Here is a 24,559-nt window from a genome sequence, read left to right as displayed (position 1 = left end):
TTTTCATCACAGGATCTTTAAAGTAGCTTGCTGGCTTGTCGGACAGCAGAGTAAAATTTGGCCTGCAAACTGCTTTTTCCCAGAGCTGAAACAAGACTGCTGATACTGGGAACATCTGGCTGAAGCAGTGTCCTGTTGTCACTGCCTCACCAGGCAATCGGGCTGTAGCACAGGTTGCAAACAGCATCAGTACTTAGAGTGGCCATTGATGGTTTTGTCAGTAATTGCCAGCAAAAGGATTGAGGGAGATCTCCCATTTGTCATGTACTTCTCTCCATAGAAGTAGCTTTCTGAATAGGTCAGAGGGCTCTTCCTTTTCAAGAGCTTATACTGTGCCTCATGTCATTATGTTTGGGTCAAAATTGCTCTGCCTCTGTACTTTCTGTAAGCTTAGAAATGAGGAGCTGCAATTTAAGACTCTCTCTAGGGCAGTGCATTGTTATTGTCACTCTGAGTCAAGATACTCAGTCAAACAGTTGTTATTGGACACATAAAAGAAAAACTTTATTACAGCTGAAGTAAAAATACTTATCTGAATTAACATTTAACTTTCTAAACATTTTTTCTTAATATTCAGTGAACTTTTGCCAGCTTGCTGGGAAGTCAGTTAAAGAATACACAGGTCCAATTAAAAGTATGAAAAAAGGCTTTACAACAAATTGTATTGGACTGCCCCCAACAACAACAAAAAAATTAGAAATATTAATTCCTTTCCATTTGAGCATAATTACTGCTTTTCCAAAGTCAATATCCATCTTGTCTTCAGTTGAACAAGATTGGAAACACACTGTCACATGATTACAGTTAGTGCCTGTCTTATTAATAAAGTATATAATCTGGTGATTGTTCTGTTATGTACGTGGAAGTTTGATCTTAGAAGGCGATATGAACAAAACCAGTAAAATATCCCATTTAAAAAAAAATCCTGTTTATATTGCAAATAAAGAAAAAATACCCCAAAAGAGTTGCCCCGTAAGCTGTAATGAATGTGTTGCATTCAAACTGATGTCTACCACAAATAAAAATAACTGAAATATCTACAGCAGCATTTAGTAGGTTTGGAGTTGGGGTTTCTTTTATTTTTAAATTAAATGTTATTTTGAAAAGCAATAAAGATATTTAGGAGCCTTTGTCATGTTTAGACTTTTTTTTAAAAAAAGTCCCTACGCTTCTGTAACCTTTCCTGTTTTGCAATATTTGTTCAAAAGACACCCAACTAGAATTATTTGGTTACTCTTCTTATCCTATGCAAAGGAAGCAGGACTTTTCTTCCTGACAAAGAATCACAGTCGTAGTCAGGTGGTTCAAAAAGGTATATGAGTAAGAGAGCAATGTTTTAGAGATAATTTTTTTAAAAATCCTATTAAAAGTTACTTTCAGTTGAGGCATCTTTAGTAAACGTGGGACTGTGTTGAATGTGTTATATAATGTGATTTTTTAAAATACTTCTTAAAAAATCTTTAAAACTACCTTTGAACATATAACGTAAAAGTGTGCTGTTTTCTCCTCTCCTTTACTTCCTCTGTGTTCCCTTTTGCTCTTGTTACTGTACTATAACTCTTTAGTATTCCATATCTGTCCTCGTGTAGCACCAGCTAGTCCTCTTAAATCTCCCTACAAGCCTTCCCCCACCCGAAGCACTGACAGAAAGAAGGCAACTTCACCCTCTGCTTCCAATGCCATGAAAGGGGCAGCCGCAGCTGAAGTTACTCAGGTGGGTTTGCAATGGTTTTGATTTCACTTCTGGGTAAACTGATGCAGCTTCTGGTTGTTTATCTTTCCCTTTACATTCAACACAGTGCTGCTCCTGTTGTAAGAAACAGCAGTAAGAAAGTAAGCCTTGCGTGCATCTGTTGCTTTCGTGCTCCTGTTGAGTATTATTTTAATATCTTTCTCCTGGGAATCGATGTTGAGCCCTGGTATTTGTAACAGCTGCACCTTTATTTTCAGGGAACTGACATTTCTGGCACTGAAGTGTATGTTTCTGGACTTGCCTGTAACTTCTGGGAATGGGGATGACAAATAGGATCTCTCTACTGAGTATGACTATCCAGTCTTGCCAGCTAATTAGCAAGCTTCACATATTTTGGAAACTTGCCAAGTGTATTGACAATGCCTCTGTTTTATACCAATTGCTTAACTCTTTCTGTGGATATGTTTAATGCTGTTTGCTTGTAAAATGTATTATTGATCCACTGTAGCTTCCAGAAAACCAAAGGCAAGTCATTCACCTTCACTGAGTCTGCACAATGTAAGGCATGTATTAAAAAAAAATATCTATTCTAGGGCTGTAAAATTCACATAAAGTCCTGTGTCTTGTAACAGTTAATAGTAGTGGGATTCACGCCACCTAAATTAGATGCAAGTGAGAGAACCGAAGTTGGGAGCTAAAGATTAGTGTAGTGTCTGTCTTAGGTGTGAGTCACAGTGTTATATCCAGCAGCATTTCTGCAAGATGCCCGGGCGCACTAATGATCTTGTCTAAGAGGTGTTGTAGGAGCATGTAAATGAATTTGAAAACTCCACCCAGTGCTGCCATGCATCTCCAGAACTCTTGGAGAGGCTCTGATGTGGTGTTACTTACCTGCAACTTGTATACTGTGTCCATGCAAGACATGGGAGGGTGGGTGTTGTGTCTGTAAAATAGAAAACTATTGCACCTCAGTTGTGAGTTGGTGTTTTTAAATGTATCTTAAATTCAGGTTACACAAATCTGTTTATATGCCATCTTGTTAATAAAACAATCGAATATATTTTTGATGTGTTGGCCCTAATTATGGAAACTAAAAGGAACTCTGCTTCTAGACTGAGAAGATAAAGAAAGAGAAGCGACCTGCAACACCTGGTTCACCGTCTGGTCCGGGATCTCCTCTAAGAAGGTCTGATTCTCCTGCTGCCATGTCCAGAAGATCTGCATCACCTGCGACACCTAAGTATGCCTTTCTTATTAGTGGTCTAATATGCTGTGAGCTTCTTCTTACATATAAAGGAAACATAGATTCTTGAGGAGCTTCCTTTGAAGTGTTGTATAAAATCTAGTTAATTTTAGTTGTACACATATACGGGGGGCGGGGGGGAGAGATGAACAGATACAATGTATGTAAGATTGTGTTAGTGCTCACTAGTGTCACTCCTTTGCTTTTTCTGTCTTTTGAAATTATTATGGTACATCTTGTAATTCACAAGAAATTTTATTTAACATTTATTTTTAAATATGCTTTTGTTTTATTTGGTTTTAAAGAAATTCTGCCTAATGTGAAGAAATGCACAGAACATGAATACTAACTAGAAATGCCAGAATGTAAAATGTGTATTTCATATTGGCATGACATCTGGTTTCATAAATATACTTAACTGTGCGTCATCTAAACAATTGGGTTTAATCTTTGCTTATCTGCAGACCTCTGTGGGTTTGTTGCTTTTTGTTGTGGGTTTTTTTTCATGCAGAGTTGTGGACCTATAGCATATTTGGGTTTACTAGCAGTTGAGTGGCTTTTCTTAGTTTTCTTTTGCAGACACTGAAAACTGTAGTCTGTGTACCACAGCTTGCAACTCAGAAGTCTAAGCAAATGTGTCTTCAGCTTCCTTCGAACAGGTTATTAAGTCTGGCTCAAATGCAGAAGTGTGCTAAAGTAGTCATGGTCTACAGTAGTTGTCTTTGTTTCGGTGGTTTTTTTTTTTCCCCCTAGACCCTGTTTAGGGGTCCCATGGGTCTTGAAAATTATCTCCTTTTGTCTGATTTTATTTATTTATGTATTTTAAATCTGAACCTGGTCATATTCTGAACCAGTCTTGATCCCCTTTGTCATGCATTTCTCACACATCAAAAACTAGCTGGTGTTCCTTTTCTGTTTCAGCTGTGAGTGCATAGCCCTTTAATGGAAGATGATTTGGTGTGTGAATTGATTAGACAAAATACAGGAAACCATCCAACTTTGGCTATTCTTTCTGTTTTAGACATCCCTTGGCATGCCACTGGGAAATTGCAATTCTTGGTTGATATTATAGGACTACAAATTCTCAGATTTTCAATATTATATACGTATAATGTCACCAGATTCTGAACTACATACATTTTGTGAAGAATGGGATGTTAATGTGAATGTCTGTGAAGATATGAAATGTTAAGGGCAATCAGCTTTTTTTTATTACAGTTTTGAGTGGATCGTTGTCTAGTGGCACTTCAAAATGTACAGAGAAAAGTTTGAGCTATAAAAATGTATATTGTTCCGTAAATACTGATATTCCCTGTTCAGTATGCATCTTTCAGTTCACTCAGCCAGAATAAAAGACATACCAAGAGTTAAGGAAAATGATTGGTGGAAATGGATTGCTGAGAGTGAAGTGCTTCTTGATGGACAGACATTGAAAAGGTTGATAAGCTCAGCATAGAGACATTTGGGGGAAAAAAAGAAAAAGCTTTTGTGAAACAAACAGATGTTTAGTGCTTTATGAAAAAAGTATGACCAGTCTTCATTTGTAGCACTAATTTCAATAAAAGGTTAGGCAAAGATGGGGACTTCTTTCCCAGAGGGGCAAAGTGCGAGAACCTTCTTAGACTAAAATGTTTTCATGCCTATAAGTAATACAAACAACTGTTTTTAAAGGAAGAGGCAGATGCTACATGGAGGAATTAAGAAGCCTGCTGGTGGGTTTCTCTGTGATTCTGAGCCACAGTAGTTATCCTTTTTTTTTCCACCTCTTCCTCATGAGAATCTGATTCTGGCCACTGCTAGAAATGTATTACAGATCATTTAATGATAACATGGCCCAATTAGAACACTTTCCTTGGCTTTATGGGAGATACAGTAAATAGAGTTTAAGTCCATGTTTATTAGTGATAGCAGAAAGATGGTTCTGCTTCAGCACTCTCAAAAATTCTGCTCAAAATTTGAAATAAAAAAAGGCATCCTGATCACCATATTATATTATTATATAAAGATACCAATTTCTTCATACAACTCAAATGCCAGATAATAGTCTGGCTGGTCAGTGAATTTAAATATAGGCAGTCAGGCTTTTAGAATCTTCAGATTTAAATGAAAGATACCCTTTCATTTAAAATTAACTGTGGAATTTAAGCATGATTTTAATGTGACTAAATATGTAGGCAAATATTTATTCTCCTTGCAAACCTGACAATCTCTTACAAGTTTAATCTTTCTCCTTCCAGCACACCATATGGCCAAAAAAATACCCTGGAAGATATAAGAGTACATATTGTACAGCACTAGTAGTTAGCGAACCTGCATAACACCTTAGCTTTGAAAAATGTTAAGGAAAGAGTAAAGTATGGCTGGTGATTTAGATGATACTTAGCTGTATGCATTTTTCTTAAAAGTGTTCGACTTGATGGTCACTTTTGCTTGGTACTGTTCTAGTTACTAGTTCTTCACAGTCATCATCTTGGTTTGTGAGTAGTAGTTGCTTCTCGTCTTTATATGTTATTTCATTATGTATTAATTAAAAAGCTCTTTTTATCATGGTAAGCTGAAACAGGCTCAGACAAAACAATAAAACTTCAGTGTAAAGACAGTGATTGATGGCAGAACAGATTCACAGCTATTACATAAAAATATACAAAAGTTTGAAGGTGCAGATTTTACTAAGAAAGCAAAAAAGATCAGCCCAAAAACTTAATGTCCAAGACAAAATGAGTGAACAAATATGAACCTAAAAAGGAGAGAAGGGGGGAAAAAATATATTAAGCAATAATTAAAAGCAAGGAAGGAATTTGGAGCTTGAAGGTACTTGAAAAAATAAATAAATCAAGAAACATCACACAAAAAAGAAACCCAAAATGATTGCTTTGAATCCAGTGTGGATCAGGTGACAAAGATGAAAATTAATGTATTAAAGAGCTAACTAAGATAATTGAGGTATTATCTTTTCTTTTTATAGTTGCTATTGGATACTGATTGTGCAAGGTGTTTCTGTTCTTCAGATATTTCACAAGATCAATAGTACCAGGTTTTTTGGTAAATTTTTTTGATGTTTTGTCTTGAAAAATCTATACGTTAGTCAGTTTATTCTTGCAGTATCCCTCAGAGAATAGGTAAGTGTCCGATCTTATAGATTGGCAAAGCAATAAAGCCTGTGTCCTTCACATGTCTTTGGGTAAATAGTCCCTTAGAAATCAATGGGACCTGACTGAATCAAGTAAATAGGATTTAGTTTTAAGTGTCTTTAGACAAGCCATATGGTAAGATAGTGAATAAAAATGGAAAAGCTCTGACAAACTTCTGTGTTAAATTATTTTGCCAAAGCATTACCTCATATGAGGAGGAGGAAGGGGCAAATGCGAAGGGAAAAAGGACTGCAGTGCTGCTGGTGGGTGGTAGGTCTTATTTCATTTCCAGGTCCCAGTCTGTGTCACTGTCCTTTGCTTACAGTTTCACTAACTGAACCTGTAACTTAGTGGTTCTTTTGGGTGACATCCCACTGCAGCCATTGGGACACACTTTGACACCACAAATGCTTGTGCTTAATCAAATTACAGAATACCGATGAAATAAGAACCTGGAATAGTACAAAAAAGCCCAAACTTTTAAAAGTTTTAAAAATTACATATTAGAAATGCACCTGCTATGCGGTTAGTTCCTCACAGAAGCAGCTTCTGTGTCCTGCAGTGACCTAGTTTTAGATTTTGATATGTGCTACATTTACTACTCTTGATCGTTGTTTTGCCTTGGAAAGATAAACAATGGGTAGAATGTTGGATCAAGACTATTTTGACGTGGGTTTTTTAGCAGCTAGCTAGAGAATGGACCAATTCAAGATTTTTGAAAACATCTGTAATAATGCAGCTATCAAAATAACTATTCTATAGATCTATGCTTAGTTTATGCTCTTTTAAGAAATGTAGAAGAACAATGAATCTGTCTCTGGCTAGAGAAGATCAGGAGTGAGTGAAAGAAAACAGCTTTTGAGAAGTTCTCACAGATAGCAAAAATGTCAGAACCCAGGAACAGCTTGTGATCAGAGCAATCTCAGAAAGCAGGCTTGGGAACTTGCAACTCCTTGGTGTGGTTTCAGCAGAGCTTTCGTCAAATTAGTAGGGAGATAGGAAAAAAAAATGCAGCTCTGGCATTGCTGCCCATTTCTGACTTACCCTTCTGAACTGCTGTAACCAACGACCTGTCATGTACCAGGCTTTTCAAGAAAGCATGCTGTTCTCTCCCTTCCTGGTTATGGACAGAATTGGATATGACCTCTGATTCATGTGCTACCTATACTTTATTTTCTCTGCTTAGCAACGGTAAGCTCAGAACTCCTCTTGTGCTCTTCCTGAGACATTCTTCTGCAGTATTATTCTGCAGTGTGGGCTACCCCTCTTAAATAAGAGCTACTGTAATTTAATAAGGACCAGTGGATCCTTAGACCTGATAGAGGTTCCTGCAGTGCATGTAGGGGTCATGATGGGAATGGCTTCTTACAAGCTGCTGCCCCGTGTCAACACAGAGCAGTTAAGTGAGAAAACGAAGACCTCCTCGAGAAAAGACTATGCTTCCTGTACTTCTGTATTCTCCTGTAAATTCTAGTGACTTAGAAGAGTAAACTTTCAGACAACCAACATGCTACCATTTCTTGGATTTTGGCAATTTGTCACGTTAATTCTGTGCTAGATTAACTCATCAGGCACACTTCCCATGTTCTTTCCAGGGTTTCATTATATCCCTTTCCTTTTCTCCCAAGGCAAAAATAAAACGTTTTTTAAACCTAAACAGACTTCTGTGAAAGTGTTTATACATTTTCCCTTAATAATACCATTTTTCTGTCTTCACAATCAAGTTTGGCCCTTTCTGGTGAAAAGTAACATCGTTTAAATACTATTAGAAGGAAGTTTTTTTCCAGTAAAAAATCTGCCTGTGTCTGGGAATGTTGAAGATGCTAAGTTGACAATATCTTTTTAAATACAAGGGAGAAAACACTGTTCATTTAATACTTCATACTGGCATCCAATTTTAAATTTGTGGAAAAAACCCCACCTTATTCCTGATGGGCTTTCTCGGCTTTTCACTCCTTGCACTGCACTGTTGTTGGCCTTGCAGTAATCAGTCTTTTATATGCATCTCCCTTTCAGTTGCTTTAAAAGAATCAAAGCCATATTTATTTCTTGTTCTTTTGGGCAAAGAGCTGTAAGAAGAAAAATTCTGTGGGTCTAAAAGTTCAAAGATGCATTACTGAAATAATACGTTCAGCACATATTTCTCATTCAACAGGTAAGTTGCACAGCCAGTCTGCTGTAATTCCTATGCAGTGCAAGATATATGTAGGTAGCTCTCATGACTAGACTCCTTCCTGCCAACCTCTTTAATTTGATTGTCATGTCTTCATTAGAGAACAGTTAATTCTGTGCTAGTACTGAAAATGACTCAGCCTTAGTTATTAACCTATTTTGCTCCTCCTATCACAAGCAATTAAATAAAAAGTGTTGTGAGGAATGTGTGGTGAAGTTGGAAATGTAAACCAAAGACAGCAAGAAGGGACTATGCTTTGAAGAAGTGTTTGATTAGCAGGAAGCATACTCTGTGCTGCAGAGGAGCATAACAAAAAGGTTGTTCGCTTTTTATTTACACATTATGTTTTTCTGAAATGCTGTAATGATGAGGCACAAACGAGACGTATGTAGGCGAGGCCTTGAAATCTCTGTCTTTAGGAGGGCCTGGGAATCCATGTATATCTTAAAGATAAAACTAAAGACAGTGCTAAAACCAGATTTGGTCAACACCAACCAATCTCATTGGCTTCTCCCACTGCTGTTTTTTGTAAGAGCTGGAAACAGACTTGCCTGTCCACATCTTCCAAAGCCTGCTTCTGTCAGGGAGCAGCTGGAGCAGGCTGCCCTGCAAGGCAGGGCGAGCCAGGAGCTGTGGGTGGCAGCAGGGCAGACAAGGATAGGGACCTCACCCACAGGACCTCATCCCATTAGCAGACAAAAGAAGTGACCAGGGCAGGCCTGGTGATGGTGGCTAGGGTCAGCCAGGAGTCCAGTGGTAGCCAGCAAATGTCTTACTGAGGCAGGTCTGAGGACAAGCCAGGCCATTAGGTGAGGATCAGCAGGTTAGGAGGCCAAGAATGGGCTTACCTACAGCTTAGTTCAGGCAAGGACCAAGGGCAAGAACCTGAGCTGACAGGGAGCTCCTGGGCCTGCAGGCAGAGGATACCTGAGGTGAACTTCAAATGTAGTTGGGTGCTACTGTTTGACCAGCCCAGGGGCTTTTGGAGTCTGTGGTGGCTCTTCAGTGTAAGTATGGGTGGTGCAATACTCTGCAGTCATCCCCTCCCCACAAACTGGGTGGTTCTGAACAAGCTTACTGTATTCTGGTGTCTCAGTCTCTTTCAAATGCAGCATAATATAGTGGAAGAGAACCCTTTTGTCTCCAGAGTTCATGAATTGGTGGGGAGTTGAAAGAAGTTTAATTTTTGTCTGCTCTGTAATGCAAATCTTGTTCTGGTTATAATAGTCTTGCCACACAATTCTGTAGTTAGATCTATACAGAACCTGCCACTCCAGTCCATTGATTGTCAACCATTGTCCATGTTTTTCATGCTTGTGGTCTGCCAGAATGTGTGTGTAGTCCAGAAAACATGTTATAGTTTATGAAACTCTCTATGAAAGAAGTGATGAGGAGTAATACCATTATATCATAATTGCATATCCGTAAGGAAAATTAAAACTACATGTGTAACATTCACTTCAATGTAAGGTTATTTATTCTAATGGGAGTCACATAAATCGTTGTTTTAAGATTGTAGTCTCTTTATTTCCATACTACTTAGTCACACAGCCCAGGCTATCTTGATGTTACGAGTATTTAGTGCTAGTTACTGGTATTACGTAAATAATGGTGTTTGTGTGTAGTTTTATGTTTCCTGGTAATCTGTTCTTTAACGTGCACCTTTTTTCAGTGAATATCAACTATCTTTACCCTTCTGCTTTCCTGACTTCAAGTTTATTATTACACCTGAAGTATTGCAACAGCCAAATGAGCAATTAGCTGCATTGCCACTGTGCATTGCCATCAATGCAGCTGTGTAAAAAGGTTGCAGGGGCTGAGTTTTGAGCCTTGAGTCTGTTATGTTGGTGCTGATTAAAGCAATAACTGAAACAGGGGAGCTGACTGTACGATGGTTTGGTCAGTTCTGTCTCTTTCTGTGGCACCCAGCTTTACCTTAGTATTTAGTAGTTTTTGGTGCTATTTTGGAAAATCAGATACTATTAGGAAAAGACTGTGTTTGACAAGGTGGTATTCAGATAAAGGCAGCACACTGCAACTCATCACTTCTGCAGACAGAAAGCAGCCATAGCTTTGCTTTAAATGTTGAGAAGGACTATTGAATACAGTGATATTGACAAAATTGTTATGAAATGGCCATTACTGAAATAATTGGTTTAGGTAGTCTGTGATACCGTATCTCTTGCCTACAACTCTGACAGCATTATTGGTCGTCTTAAATGAGAATTTTCTGTAGTCACTTGCGATTGCATGCCAGTTCCCTGCATTTCAGGTTCTGATTGCTTGCTATCCAGGTGGTTTCTATGCAGTGTAGTCCAAAACAGCTGATACTCCTGTGTAGCCAGAGACAAGAAAGGGGAATGATGTATGTGAAGATGGAGTTTGATTCTAAGCTGTGTAACATATGGCCTGTTTTGATTTTTGTTTTCCCTCATCAGGACAGTTGCAAAGGCTTATCCTCAGTCTCCTAAAAACACCAAACAATATCCAGCTTCTCCTGTGAAGCATCGTGCCACTTCCAATCTCAACCAGAAAACTCCTAAAAAGAAAGCAGACAAGGAGAAAGAAAATGTCAGTCATCAAAAATCTTCAGGAGCACGCACTGATGAGGCAGGCCAGGTGGCTTCTGAGAAGCATGTGCCTTCTGCAGGAAAGACTGATAATAGTGAAGGTGAATCTTACTGTGAGAATATATTGCAAATATCGTGGGTCCCTAAGGCTTTTAAACAGTGATGACCTGTTCTTTTCATGAAGCTGCTCAGTCATAGGCTTATGAGAATGTGTAAAGGTACATAATGGAACCAGTAAATGTATAGTTTTCACCAGGGTTACCCATGTGTGAAAACTGCTTGTTAATGAGGATATGCAAATGCTGCAATCTGGGGATGCTGTTATCTATCCCATATTCTATCTCTGATAATGCCAAGGTATGCTTTTGAAAGGCAAAGGTGTCATACCAGTGTGAACCAGGCCCATTTCAGCCTCTCTGCGAGCGTGGAAGTGCTGGTCACTCTCTTTGTTTCCTGCCTAACTTTCAACCCTTGGTCATCTTTCAGGGAAGATTACAGCAGGAACAACTGATGCAGAAGAAGCTTCAAAAATTCTAGCTGAAAAAAGACGACAGGCACGTCTGCAGAAAGAACAAGAAGAAAGGGAGAGACAGGAAAGAGATGAACGGGAGAGGTATCTTTGTAGATTTGTTAAAGTTATTACCTAATAGTTTAACCTGTATCATTGAAGAGGCTTGAAAATGTGGTAGTTTTAGAATCAAGGTAAGAGCTTACATGTAAGTGTTGATTTCTTTCAACTGGGACTCACAATTCGTTAGTGTCTTTTGCAGTCTTCATAACTAGTGAAGTTAGAAGATAATAATTTGACCTCTTCAAGAAGCCTGAATATAAACTATTACTCATCCAAATATTTCAGGTATGTCCACACTGCACTGTACTGCATACTGCCATGTGGACATACCTGAAGTATTTTCAGCTGTAAAAAAATATTTGAGGCAGTTCTAAATGAGCTAGTTCATGCAGAAGAAACAGCCTTGCAGTAGTAGCAGTTGGCAAGGCTGGTGTCATTCAACAAACTAACCTGAAGTTCATCTTTCTGCCCAAGTCTGTTGCAGGCAGTTGAGGGCTTTAAGAGTGTGGGCATAATGAAGGTTGCTGTGCCTAAGCAGTGAAATTCTGGCTGTGTTCTGGGAGCAAGCTTTTTGGGTTGTTCTCCACATGGGCTGCAAGTTGCAAGTGTCAACAAATCATGCCCTTCCTTCAAGGCCCTAATAGTAAATCACTAACTCTGCTTGTCTAAATTCAATTTTGTCTGTTCTTACTGAAAACATGGCAGGGTGTGGGGATCACCAGTGCCTGCCAGTTTGGCTGAGTGGGAATATTTCCTGAATCCCTGATATGCAAGGATAAGAATGATGGCTTGTCAAAGCAGCTTTTGTATGCGGTGACGAAGGAACATGATATCCCTCAGTGGGCCAGGGAGCAACACAGGTAGAATTTAGACCCACTCTTTCTGGTGTACCACTGTGTTTTGTGGACTTCTTTGCTGCTACTCATCTAATCTGTTTATCTTCAGATGAAACAAAGAAAAAAAGTACTTGCTTGTTTATAGATACCAGCATTTTGGGTGTGAAGTACAGGGGAAAGCGGGATGTTTTTATTACTGAAACTTACTTTTATTATTGAAGCTCTAATTGAAATTAGAATGGCAGTGTTTTGTCTTTGATCACACCTGTTTATTTCAAGGGAAATTATAATTTCTGTGAAGTATTTTAGGCAGTGAAAATACGATTGGAATAAAAGTTTGATAGCAACCTGAATTCTGAGTGTGTGCCCAACCTCTTGGCATTTTTCATGAAAATGTGTGCTGCTGTATGTATTACCAGTTACTGCTGATTGCATGCTATGCATGCAATAGAATTCATGCTAAACAAGATGAAGCCTTTTAAATATACTGTTATATTTTTTGCAGGCTTGAAAGAGAAGAACAGAAAAGAAAGGCAGAAGAAGAAAGAATTCGTCTAGAGGAAGAAGCTCGTAAGAAGGAGGAGGAAAGAAAACGTGAAGAAGCAGCAGCTAGAAAAAAGGCAGAAGAAGAAGCCAGGAGAAGAGCTGAGAAAGAACAAATGCTAAAGGAGAAGCAAGAAGAAGAGCTCCAGGCCAAACCTGAGAAACAGGTACCATCTCAAACACAAATGTGAAACTTTGTATATATGTATTTAGATATACATGTAAATAAATACTTCATAGTATCTGGTAATCTGCCTGAAATGAATAATGGCCCTATCACATTTTGGTTAGAGGGAAGAAGCAGAAATCAAAGCCCGTGAAGTAGCCGAACAACTTCGTCTTGAAAGGGAACAAATCATGCAGCAAATGGAGCAAGAAAGACTAGAGCGGAAGAAGGTACGTATTTGCATCTCAACATAATTATTTCATTTCTTGTTTAATACATAACTCGGGAAGTTCCCAATAGTATGCAGAAATAATTATCTGGAGAGGAGTTATAGATGGATATTTGTGCCCAACTTAGTATTTGCTACTTGTATGTTAGGGGAATGTGGACAGCAAAGTTTGTAACAAAGTTGAATTGCCTAAGGCAAATTACTTTCTACTAGGCACTGAACCAACACAGAATTAACCTCTACCCACCAAGTTAAATGCCTGAGACAAATGGGAATGGCATGCCAAAGCAAATGTCAATTGCCACCCAACCCGGGAAGTCACAGATTATTGAGGAACATGAGTGACTTTGTTTAAAAAACTTATTTAACAAAAGCTCAGTGTCATTAATGGAGAAAATTAATGGGATTAACAGAGAGGTTTGCTCCCACCTGGCTTGTCTCTGGTTGCATTATGCAGAGGTAGTAGGGCTGTCTGGCCACTCCTGTGCAAGGAAATGGCTGGAGCTGCATAAATCAGCTTTATCTACAGCTCGGTGGCAGGAAGGAGAGAACAGCTGCAGAGCTGCAGAACCTCTGTCTGGTTATATGAGGTGGTCTTTCCACATATGTTACTCCAATATGTTATTTTTAACTGTTTACCACTGAGCTGGAGGCATGTTGCAGTTGCAAATTAGAATACCAAACCGAAGTGTCTTTAAATGTGAGATTGTTCCCTTTCACAGTAGTGCAAAGAGACAAGGTTTGTTGGGAGGGTTTTTTTAATGAACAATGAAGGGGAGAAAAAGGTATTTTTAGGGTAATGTCTTACACATTTCCAGCAAGAATAACTTCAGATACTTCATTTTACTCTTCCATTCCAAAAAGCCTAACTATTAAAAAAAAAAAAAAAAAAAAAAAGTTGAAAATAGTTGGAAGAGCAACTAAATTAAAATAATAGCTGTTGGTTTTAAATAAACATCTTGTTCCAGAGCTGAGCACAACTTATAACTGTAAACACCTGGTATTAAAATGTTTGTCTCCCAAATTGCATCAACTGAGAAAGTTATGTTTTGTGAGATCTGATATGTGAAAGCCAGCTCCCAGGTGTTTTCTACCTTTTGTTTTCTTTTTTTTTTTTTTTTTTAATTTTTTTAATTTGTTCTCCCTTTTTCAAGACAGGCAGAAATGAGGTCATGACAGTAGATAAGTTTTTCTTTTTCTTTTTTTCTCCTTTATCAGTCCTTGTGTTAAATATTCTGTCTGCCTTCTCATCCTCCAATTTGTTTTGATTTCTAGAGAATAGATGAAATTATGAAGAGAACAAGGAGGAGTGAAACACCAGAAATAAAGGTATGAAAAAGGGTTGCAAGGTTTTTTTGTTTTGTTTTATTACCCATACATGAAAATTATTAAATTCTAGAGTAGTTCCATGTTAGTAGGTAGGCTCTGCACCCAAATTTTAGTTGTGTTTTGAACTGAGAATGAGGGTTGCCGTGTCACAGTTATAGCTGTGCTACTGCTACAGAGACAGTTTTATGTAACTGTTCCAGACCAGTTTTATGTAACTGTTGCAGACTTACCTCCCTCACTCTATCTAGAAAGGTGGCAAGAGCCTATTCCTGAACGCTGGAGCTGTAATGCTTGCTGCTGTGATAGTGTCTTCTCCTGCTTTGTACCAGCCAGTGAACTAGTCGCTGAGCTCTGGGTGTTAAGCCTGCCAGGGATGCAGGATTGAGAACAGGGCAATTGTGTCCAGCTAGGCAGTATCAAGTCCAGTTGTTACTTCTACTCAAAGTTTTCTGCTGAGGAAACTGTTTCTTCAGTTATGTTCAGAGAATGCTTTCATTTTGAAGTTAAAAAAAAAAAAAAAAAAAAAAGAAATATCCTATGCCTAATTAAAAAAGGAGAAAAAGAAAAATAATCTTCTCTTGCTGTTGATGACCTTTGACCATCCTGTGGCCCTGGCCAATCTCACAGGTTTTAGGTCCAATCAGTTCCAGGAAGGTTACAGTCCTTCATCTAATACAGTTGACTCATTATTTGATTACAGAAAGAAGAACCGAAACTGGAGGTACCGTCAACTTTGAATGTGGAAAAGCAACCAAAGGTCCTTGTTCTCAACCAGACAGGTAAAAATTGCCATATTTTTCTGATCTGTTTTCACAGTTAGTTCTCTTCATCAGAGTTTTGTAATCTCAAGCAGAGCACTGTGTATTATCACAGGTTCTTTGCGTTCCTCTCAAAAAGAACAGCTACATTTGTGTCAGTGGCAATGTTAGAAACTGGAGATGTAGCTTTGTTTTGCTGCTTAAGCAGAAGCAAAAGAAAGTTTCTCCTCGGTTTTAGTACCTGACTGACATTTCTGTAAATGAGAAGTTCTAATCTGCCAATAGTTTGATTGCTGCAACCTACCTTTGAATTTTGTAGGTAGAAAATTTTAGCACACAACCAAGCTTGCAAGCTTTTTATGGCATTGTTCTAAATCTTAGATTTGATTTGGTTTTACCCGAAAAAGCATATGTATTTAAAGATTTATTAAATAAAATATACATATCAGGCATTTATATATATTTTGTTTCCTTCCCCAGGCTAAGGCTTTTAGTACATGACATAGAAGACAAAACATTCTCTTCCTGTTCCCTCAGATTTAAAATATATAGCATAAAGAACAAATTCAGAGTGGGAAAGAGAATTGACAGTGTAGTATGATGAGTCATAGATGAAACTGAGCCCTGCTGCGTTGTTAATCCTCCTTTCTACTTGATCTATAACTTAAAAGCATTTGTGATTTATTTTTTCTTTTTCAAACTATTTAAATAAAGAAGTTGCTACTGTCACAATTTCTAATCTTTTTTTTTTAATAGATATCAATGGATTGGCAAACTGCCTGAAAAATGAAAGCTTAGAAAGTGCTGCCTCTGTAATCCGTTCCCAAGATATAGTTACTAATGGACTGAAGTCAGTTCCAGGGCTTGTTCAGCTGGAAGCTGTTGATGGGAAATCTAACAGCATGGAAGACTCAACAGATGAGGTTCAGTCCATGGATGTTAGGTACAGACCAAATCTACCAATAGAAATTGCAGAATTCGTATTAGGCTCACACAAAGTTTTCAGTTTCACTTGTTAATAACTCTCCCCTACCCCACAGTGTGACTTTCGGGGGTATGTGTACTGTACTTCTGTTAACGTGAAATAGGTTGTTTCAGACAAGAGTCAACTGAACCTCATCTCACTCGCATATTTGGTAGGAGGTGGGGGGCTCTGAAATCCTTCTACAGTCCTTATGTACGGATTCCATATAAGTTTGCCCAAACCATTCACATTGTTCTGTGAAAGTAACTACTGTAGTTATTGTTCTGATGTCACCATTTTTTTTGTTTCAAGACTGCATAGCTATGATGCATGAGCTTTTCTCCCTCCATACAAACAGAATAAAGAAAATAATGAATTCAGAATTCTAAGTGCTTAATTGGAACAAATGTGTGGAAATCACTAAATAACTTCTTGCGTATTAAGTACTGTTGGATTTTGATGGAAGGACTTCCGGGGAAAAAAGGAGGTTGATAATTTAAGGCTGCTATGAGAAACCTAGCCCTGAATTTTAAACATATAATTTTTATGTGGTTCTTTGTTAATCAGTAAGCCAACAGAACCTCTCATATTGTTTCAGTATTTTCAATAAATAGGCATAAATATGTTAGAAATGCCCTACTGGGACAGACCAGAAGTCTATATAGCCCATTATTTGGTCTCTGAGAGTATCAATAGGAAAAAGTAGTTAGGGAGAGCACCTGAGCCCACCACCTTCTGCAATCCAGGACCACACAGAAGTGCTATGTTTAGGGATGTTAAGAAGGTACAACTCTTCCTTGGCCTTTTAAATAGCCACTGATGGGTGTGTTGCCCATGAGTTTGCATCCAGGACCTCATCTAGCAGCAAGTTCCACAATACAGTCTCACTAAGTAAATTATATTCTTTGATCTGTGTAAAACCTAGTTTCTTACTAGTGGCATCAGGCACCCCTGCCTAGGTTTTGTGTTGCAGGACTTCATGCATTGTAGTTTTGCCCTCAGCTTATTCACCACCCCTTCATTTGTTCAGAAATGTTTGTGAAATCCTTCCCCTCTCCAAACTGAAATTCACTAGCCTTACTCGTCTCAGCAAAGCATCAACTGGTTGCAGCGCTTCTTAAATTCTGGTATTTTTACGTCTGAAGTGTATCATAAGGTCTTAAGAAATAGCTTCTTAAGTTGTTGAGTACTTTACCTAAATGTTTGCAAAGTCAGGACAATAATTTGCAAGATGCAATAAACATTTAGGTAAGGGAGTGGTTCAGGGACTAAAGTAATGAGCAATCAGTAAACTCAGTTCAGTAAACTACTAGAAATATGTTTTTAGGAGAGGAGTGTTCACATTATACAGCTACCACAAACCTTAATCCTTACGGAATGTAAATTAGGTATGATTATCCTGAACAGGGCAACCTCTTTTTGTTTGGATTGGGACTTATTATAGATGGAGATTTGCTGCAGCTGGCCTTAAGATAAGTGGTAGTTTTTGAACAGTCAGAAGATGAATTTGATTATTGCTTTATGAAAAGTTAAACACTTCTTATTCTACATCTTCCTTTTGTGTATTTTCTGTGTAGCCCGGTTTCAAAAGAAGAACTTATCTCTATCCCTGAATATTCACCCATGAATGAACTCATGCCCAGTGTTTCTTTGGACCAAGATGGGACAAGTAATGCCAAGGCTCTGGAAGATCTCTTGGATTTCACAGGCCAAGCTACGTACTCCAAGATGTCCAGTGATACTGTTAGCCTAGATGACTGTAACAAAAACTTGATTGAGGGTTTTAACAGTCCAGGACAGGAAAATACACTCAATTCTATCTGTTGACAACTTCACTTTTCAGCAGAACAGATAAAGGTACGGTATGGTGATAAACATCTTAGATATAATCAATTGCTGTGATTACTTACAAGCTTCCCAGAAAAATATAGCAGTTGTAAACAGCATATATGGAGAAGAGGAAGAAAGCTGGTCTCCTAGATCTTTAAGTTCAGCATAATCTTTCATATTTACAGGTCTTTGTAAATTGGCATCATATGCAAACTGAGCGTATGATAGCAACCAAAAGTATCTGGTAAATGGATACATTTCCTTTATACATTCAGAATACAGTGAGAAGAGTTGTTGAGTTTTTTTGTTTCTTCATTAATACAGTACCTTTCCTATAAGTATTTGAAGCCTATTTGCATGAAGAAAACAGTTCAAAGTGGGGCCAGCCTAGAAAATGGTAGTTACTGTTGCTGCTTACTGTTTTCTGCTGCTGTAAATACTTTTGCAGCACAGTGTATAATCACTTATCCTGGAAAGCCTGCGTAGAAAAAAGCTTAGTAGGCTTCAGTGACAGTTTTGAAGTACAATGCCACAGTCAATTTTTCTGGAAAAGTGTATTTTAAATTACAAAACTGAGGTCATCTAACTTGCATAGCTGACTTGATATTCTTCTCTCTCTCTTTTTTAATTGACAGAGCTAGCAATTTGTGGAGGATATATATCCTTATGATACTACTGGCAGTAAAATATGAGCTTGTCACTTGAAAAAGCTTCTTCAGTCCTTGACACTGGATGTCAAATAATCAGAGCTGAATAGAGCTTTGTTTTCCCAGGGAATATGTTGAGCAACTGGCTGCTTTTGGTAGAAAAAAATGATCTAGAGCCTTGATGGTTTCAGGGAAGGCTGAGTGTACATTAGAATTTGAGCTTTAGCTGCTAGTAAAGCACTTATTTCTTCTTTTAATTTAAAATTCATCTCAACGCTTCACTGTGATTTTTACCTGTGCATTTTATTTTGAAATAATTCTTCCTTAAGCTTTTTCATACATCCATTTAGACATCTCTTTCTTGTAAATAACGATGGGGTTTGCCCACAGTGCATTGAAATGAAATAATATACTGTACTTGAGTTTGTGCCTATCTTTTTGTCTTTAATAAGGAGTTATTGGCAACTTTTATGCAGGCGTGTATTTTTCAAGCCTCTTCAGCTATAGTTTTGAATTACACAACTGCTGGAATCAAAAGAGCTTTCTTACTGGTTGTGGCATGTGGGAGCTATCCCATTATGGTTATGTTGACACTTTTAGTCACTACTGGCACTTAATGGTTAATATTAATTAGTCTGGGAGCAACTATCAACTATGTGTTTAAAACCAGATTTGTTTTAACACTTGTAAACAAAGTAGGCAAAGTGCCTAGTGTAATCCCTTAATATATAGGTAGTATAGCTGTAGTAGATCCAAGTGAGTGGTCGGGGGGTAAGATAACATGTTAATCTTTGAAGATGCAGACACTTCATTAATACCAGCAGGCTTTCTAACATGTGGAGAAATATTTTGTCTTCCTATAAGCTCAACAAACCAAGATTTAATTAGGAGCAACAATATGCAAATGTTGCAGCAGAAGTACAAAGGCTGAGACACACACGGGGAGCGCTGCTAGCCCCCTCAACATTCTGTAAGCATCTGTATGGAAGAATTCACATAAGGATGTATAATGTCTAGACATTGTGCCATACAGTGTAAACTTTATTTCTGTTAGTGGACTATAACTTTATGCTGGGTCATGTGCTTCTTTGAGGACATTTTTGTCCAGTTACTTATAAGAATAAAATACAAATAAAACTGTCTTGGGACACTAACACAAAAGAAGTGAAAACTTGGGGGGAGTGGGGTTTTTTTGCTTTTTTCTTTGTTTTTTTTTTCACATGTGAGGGAGTTCACAGCATAGCTTGAGCTCAGTTGTAGCCCCATTCTTGAGCTCTTTAAAGCCAGCAACAGGAAAGTAACCAATGATATTGTGTGATATATAAAGAAATCATACCTACAACAATCCAGCTCTATTTATGTTTGTGTACTTCAGAGAAATACTTTCCTTTGACTGTGCAGTAAGCTGTAGCATGGTACTGTCTTCCAAATTAGTCCTTCATCCGTTTCCTAAATAATAAACAAAACCAGTTTGTTTTGCTGTTTGACATGGTGTTTGACAAATGTCATGTTATGTTTTATTATAGTGTCATTGTATAACCTGTAGATTTCTGTATTTGCATGTCTTGTATAGCATGTATAAAGGTGAAATACATTTTCATTTATGAATCTAACTTGTTTCTTAGCACTTCTTACTCCCAGCAAAAATATGACTAATTTAGAAATCCATGTATGTTAATTTGTTCTGAGGTGTGTTCTGAAGGAGGGTGTAATACTGAATGAACAGGTGGTTGTCAGAGCCTCAAAATATTTTACCATTGTTTCTTTTGCTGTATGCTAATTTGCTTTCTGAGATTTTGCAAATACACGAAGGAAATGCAGACAGGGGGTAGAAGAGTCTTAAGGTGAGGGCTTCCAAACCATGGTATCCACCGTGCCAGTGCCAGTTTGCGGACCTGGCATCTGTTCTCTGGCATATTACCTGGCAAAGAAAACAAGGAAAGGAAAACTTGGGAGCCATGGCCAGTAGATGCTGTTTAGCGTGTGAGAGCTGTTCTCTAAGGGTATTGGTAACATGAATGCTGAACTTCCCTTGAAGCTACGTGCACGTACATACTGCTGCTTAGAAAGAGGCCAGTCTGGAGTTGCTGTTAATCTCTTAGTGAAACATTGGGGGGAAATGTTCTACGTGGGGTTTTTTTTGTTTGTTTGTTTTTAAATCATAACTTAATTCAGAATTAAAAATGAAGGTAATCTGCTTTTACTAGGAAGTATATTAATACTTTCCACGGTGACAGTTCATTTCATTCTTACTAACTCTTGAATCATTGGTGTTGTTTGTCCACTCATTTATTTAGAAGATTAAAGGAAACATGATACCTGAGTATTCATGAAGATAGATATTGCCATATTTTCCTTTATATTTTCTTTCAAATGTAACTTTACAAGTTTGGCTGAATATCTGGAGAAAATACTGTTAGCTGAGGGGTTAAATCACTGATGATGTAACTTCTGCATACCAATACCATACCAGCGTTAGCTGCTATGATTCAAGTCTGTGCAATGAGCTTTACTTTTAATTTGTCAGTGGTCTTGAAGCCGTGGTGAAGGATCACTAGTGATTCACATGAGTCCTAGGTTCATCTTTTCTGCTGTAAAGCACTTAAGAATCAATCTGTGAGAAGAAGAAGGAAAAAAAAAGAACAGTGATCCCTGAATGGATTTTATAAATGGATTTATAAATGGATGAATGGATTTATTTTTTTAGATTACTTTTATGAAGTGATCTGCAAAACAGGATTGTACACACCGAGAAGAATTGGACACTGCTACTGTCCTTTCCCAGATTTATTTTCAATAACTAATATAACTATTAGTAAGTTCCTAATACATAAATAATACCTATGAGGTACTTGGGCATCACAGTAGCTCTCTGATAAGGTTCAGCACTTCCTCTGGTGTTGCCCTGGGATCTGACACCCAAAGCTTGTTTTGGGCCCCAGCAAAGGCCCTGAGCGGACCTCCTGCTCTGCAGTAAGGTAATTGCAAAACAAAGTGGCATCAGTGAAGGGTAGATACGGACCCCCAGGCTGCATTTTTCAGCTAGTGGTAAAGGGCTGGAAGCAGGGGAAAATCATCGTCTCTCCTGTAATTGTACTCACTGTGCGTATGGAGAAAGCAACAGAATTAGCACAGGCTGCTGCTCCGGCTGGCAGTGTGGGGATCTTCCCGCTGCCGTGACTCACAAAGAGCACAGCACCTATCCCTGCATTCCACCCCACCGTGGCCCCGGCCTCACCAGCGTAGACAGCTCAGGTGCCCCAGCCACCACCCTGTGTTTCAGGCGTCAGCAGCATGGCACTGAAGCTGTCTTAGTGCTCCACAGCCTTATGTGCCTGAGGTAGCGCCGTGGCCTTCAGCACCAGTCAGGGCTGGTCAGAGAAGCCCAGGGTCCCAGGACACCTCTGGGGCTTCAGCACTGCGAGGCGGCCTGGAAACCCCAGTAGAAGACATCCTTCCCTGTATTAAAAAGTAAATAGTTTAATATTCAAGAGCTGAAGACTCTGTGAGATCTAACTCTTGTTTGCTCTAAGTCATGGCCCGTATCCTGCACACGAGGGAGATTGTCCTGTAAGCGGCACAAAGGAATTCATAGGGATACGCTGCTTTAGCAATGCGTGGGACTTCTTCCTTACTCCTTCGCTCTCCCTCCCTGTAAGAGCACAAGGCAGAGACTGGAACACTCTCTCTGTTTGCTCTCATTTTAGAACAATGTTGTTCAAGCTGTTGGTTCCTCCAAAAACAATGTGGGAAGTGGTTGTTCACCTATGCTGCCTCTGTGTATGCGGGTGCAAATACACATAAATTGCAGTTATATGACCTTTGGGGGAGTTAGTTTCCAGTGTCAATATTAAATTCTGAAAACTGTACTACTGCTGGGCCACTACGCTAAAATCTGGAAAACATAACGTATGACAATGCAATTTTCTCTTTATTTTCTTTTTAATCTTAAGAAAAACAGGTTTAAAATTCATTCTTTCTTTCCAGAATACACGCGCTTGAAAATAATAGAAAACCTAAGACAGTGAGATGCATTTTTGTTATTGTTAGTGGCAATAATACCAGCCCAGAACACTGCAAGCCACAGTGTTCATCTCTCCCCTACTTTTTTATCCCATCATTTATCTTATCCTATGATCTCCTACAGCTGAAGAGCAGGTGATGCTATTCACTCAGTTGGCCAATTTGTCTGTTGAAACAACATGTCAAGCGTAAAAGCCCTTAAAACTGCAGACAGAAACAGAGAAGGGTGTTTAAGCTTTTAAAATAATTATGTAAAGTATAAGAAAACGGTTTGTTGACCACCAAAATAATTTTTGTTACTTGTTTTCCTCTCAGTTGCTTTGTTTGTTCTCCAGCTCGTATACATTTTAGAGCATTTCTAATGATTCAAGGCTGAGGTAGTAATGTTTCTAAACCAGTGGGTTCGATGATGACCTGAGGCCTGCAGCTTTCAGGGTTGAATAAATGCTCTGCAAGCCGGTGTGTAATGTTCACTTGGGAGCATTACAAAACTAGATGTGTATCCCTGCTAAAATCAAGCCTTAATGATTTCTAGAGAAAATACAACTATGATGCAGGAGAGATTAATTGAATAAAAGGAAATGGCAAGCAGTGTGCTGCATGCTTTACAAAGTTCTTGCTCTAAGAATAAGTGTTTAAAATAGTTACATAAATAAACCAGCAGCTTTGCATTACCACTCCCAAGTTCTTGCTGTGTCTAAAAGAGGTAACTTGGAAGTCACGGCCATTGTAGGTGATTGACGTTGTACAGAATGGACCCAAGAACATAAAATTACATAGCTGGAGAAAAAAATAATGGGTGTGAGAGATGTTCATAATCAGGAAATTACTCTGACAGTATTTCCACATTTTTTATAGAAATAACAGCCATTCGCATGGAATTCGATACATGAGCAGCACAGCGAACAGGATCAGGGCAGTCTCTGTAACACCATATTATGTTCACACATCCCTTTTCAGAGTAGCTTCTATCTTTTAAAATACAGATGGCAACATTGTCTGAAATATTATTAGCATATTAAATATGCAGAGCTATGGGGGTTGATACTAATAAATTCTGTGGAGTTACTACTACTTTTCCTGGTGTGAGGTCTCAATCAGGAACAGTTTTCACTCCTTCCTTTTCCTTCTTTTTCTTGTCTTAAACCTGTTCCTAGTTCAAATACACAAATCCAAAAGAGTACAAATTCTGGTGGTTGCCTGCTGGAATGAGTTTGTTCTCTCAGCTCCTGGACAAAGACTGTCCACACGGCAGCTGGCAGAGAAAAAGTCCGAGGAATCTTTTTGGAGACCGAGTATGTGCAGTAGTGTGTCAGGGCCAGCAATGAAGCACTGCTGGCATGAGCAATGAATGTAATTCTGGCCAGAAATGGCTGAAGCTTCCCTAGGTGAAGACCAGGCCAGAATTCTTTTCCTATTGGCAAGAGATGTTTGTGTTTCTAACCTATGTTTTTACAAGCTAAATTGATGCTGATATTCCTGGGCCAGTATCTGGTTTTAGGGCAGAAAGTATTCGGTAGCAAACGAAGCTGCTGATGGATGGAGCAAATAAACAAGTTGATGGAATGAGGGAGGGGAAGCAGTATGGGTGAAGGTAACAGTTGGTGAAGAATGCGAAGATACTTTGTACATATAAAGTCCAAAGACAAACTAGAATCAGTCATGCCCACCACATCCTGCCAGGCTGGGCATTTCATATTTCGTCCCTCCTCAGACTTACCATCCTGCTGTTTCACTGCAATTTCTCCTTCTTTCACCTTTCCAAGATCTGGCTTTTGCATAGGCAAGGAAATGCAGCCTTTCTGTGCCTCCTCCTCAAATTAATCTGCTGTGGCCTCTTGGGTGATAAGCCT

General features: G+C 38.6%; 1 protein-coding gene across 9 annotated transcripts in view; it reads left to right on the top strand.

Annotated features, from left to right (window-relative positions):
• Positions 1-20,296, top strand: part of MAP7D2 (MAP7 domain containing 2) — an 84,808-nt gene extending 64,512 nt beyond the window's left edge. For 5 of the 9 annotated variants that reach the window (XM_055802952.1, XM_055802949.1, XM_055802955.1 and 2 more), the window contains 10 exons: positions 1,566-1,714; positions 2,806-2,933; positions 10,679-10,911; positions 11,297-11,423; positions 12,723-12,927; positions 13,052-13,156; positions 14,431-14,484; positions 15,185-15,263; positions 15,999-16,185; positions 17,784-20,296. In XM_055802952.1, the coding sequence (XP_055658927.1) occupies positions 1,566-1,714; positions 2,806-2,933; positions 10,679-10,911; positions 11,297-11,423; positions 12,723-12,927; positions 13,052-13,156; positions 14,431-14,484; positions 15,185-15,263; positions 15,999-16,185; positions 17,784-18,033 (1,517 nt within the window). In that variant the 3' untranslated portion in view covers positions 18,034-20,296. The remainder of the gene's footprint in view (positions 1-1,565; positions 1,715-2,805; positions 2,934-10,678; positions 10,912-11,296; positions 11,424-12,722; positions 12,928-13,051; positions 13,157-14,430; positions 14,485-15,184; positions 15,264-15,998; positions 16,186-17,783) is intronic. The other 4 variants (XM_055802951.1, XM_055802957.1, XM_055802954.1 and 1 more) reach the window with 2 other exon arrangements.
• Positions 20,297-24,559: the final 4,263 nt, after the last annotated feature.

The sequence above is a fragment of the Falco peregrinus genome, chromosome 4 (assembly GCF_023634155.1).
Source record: "Falco peregrinus isolate bFalPer1 chromosome 4, bFalPer1.pri, whole genome shotgun sequence".
Classification (NCBI taxonomy): domain Eukaryota; kingdom Metazoa; phylum Chordata; class Aves; order Falconiformes; family Falconidae; genus Falco; species Falco peregrinus.
The sequence above is the reverse complement of the archived record's forward strand: the minus strand, read 5'-3'. Positions and strand labels throughout refer to the sequence as shown.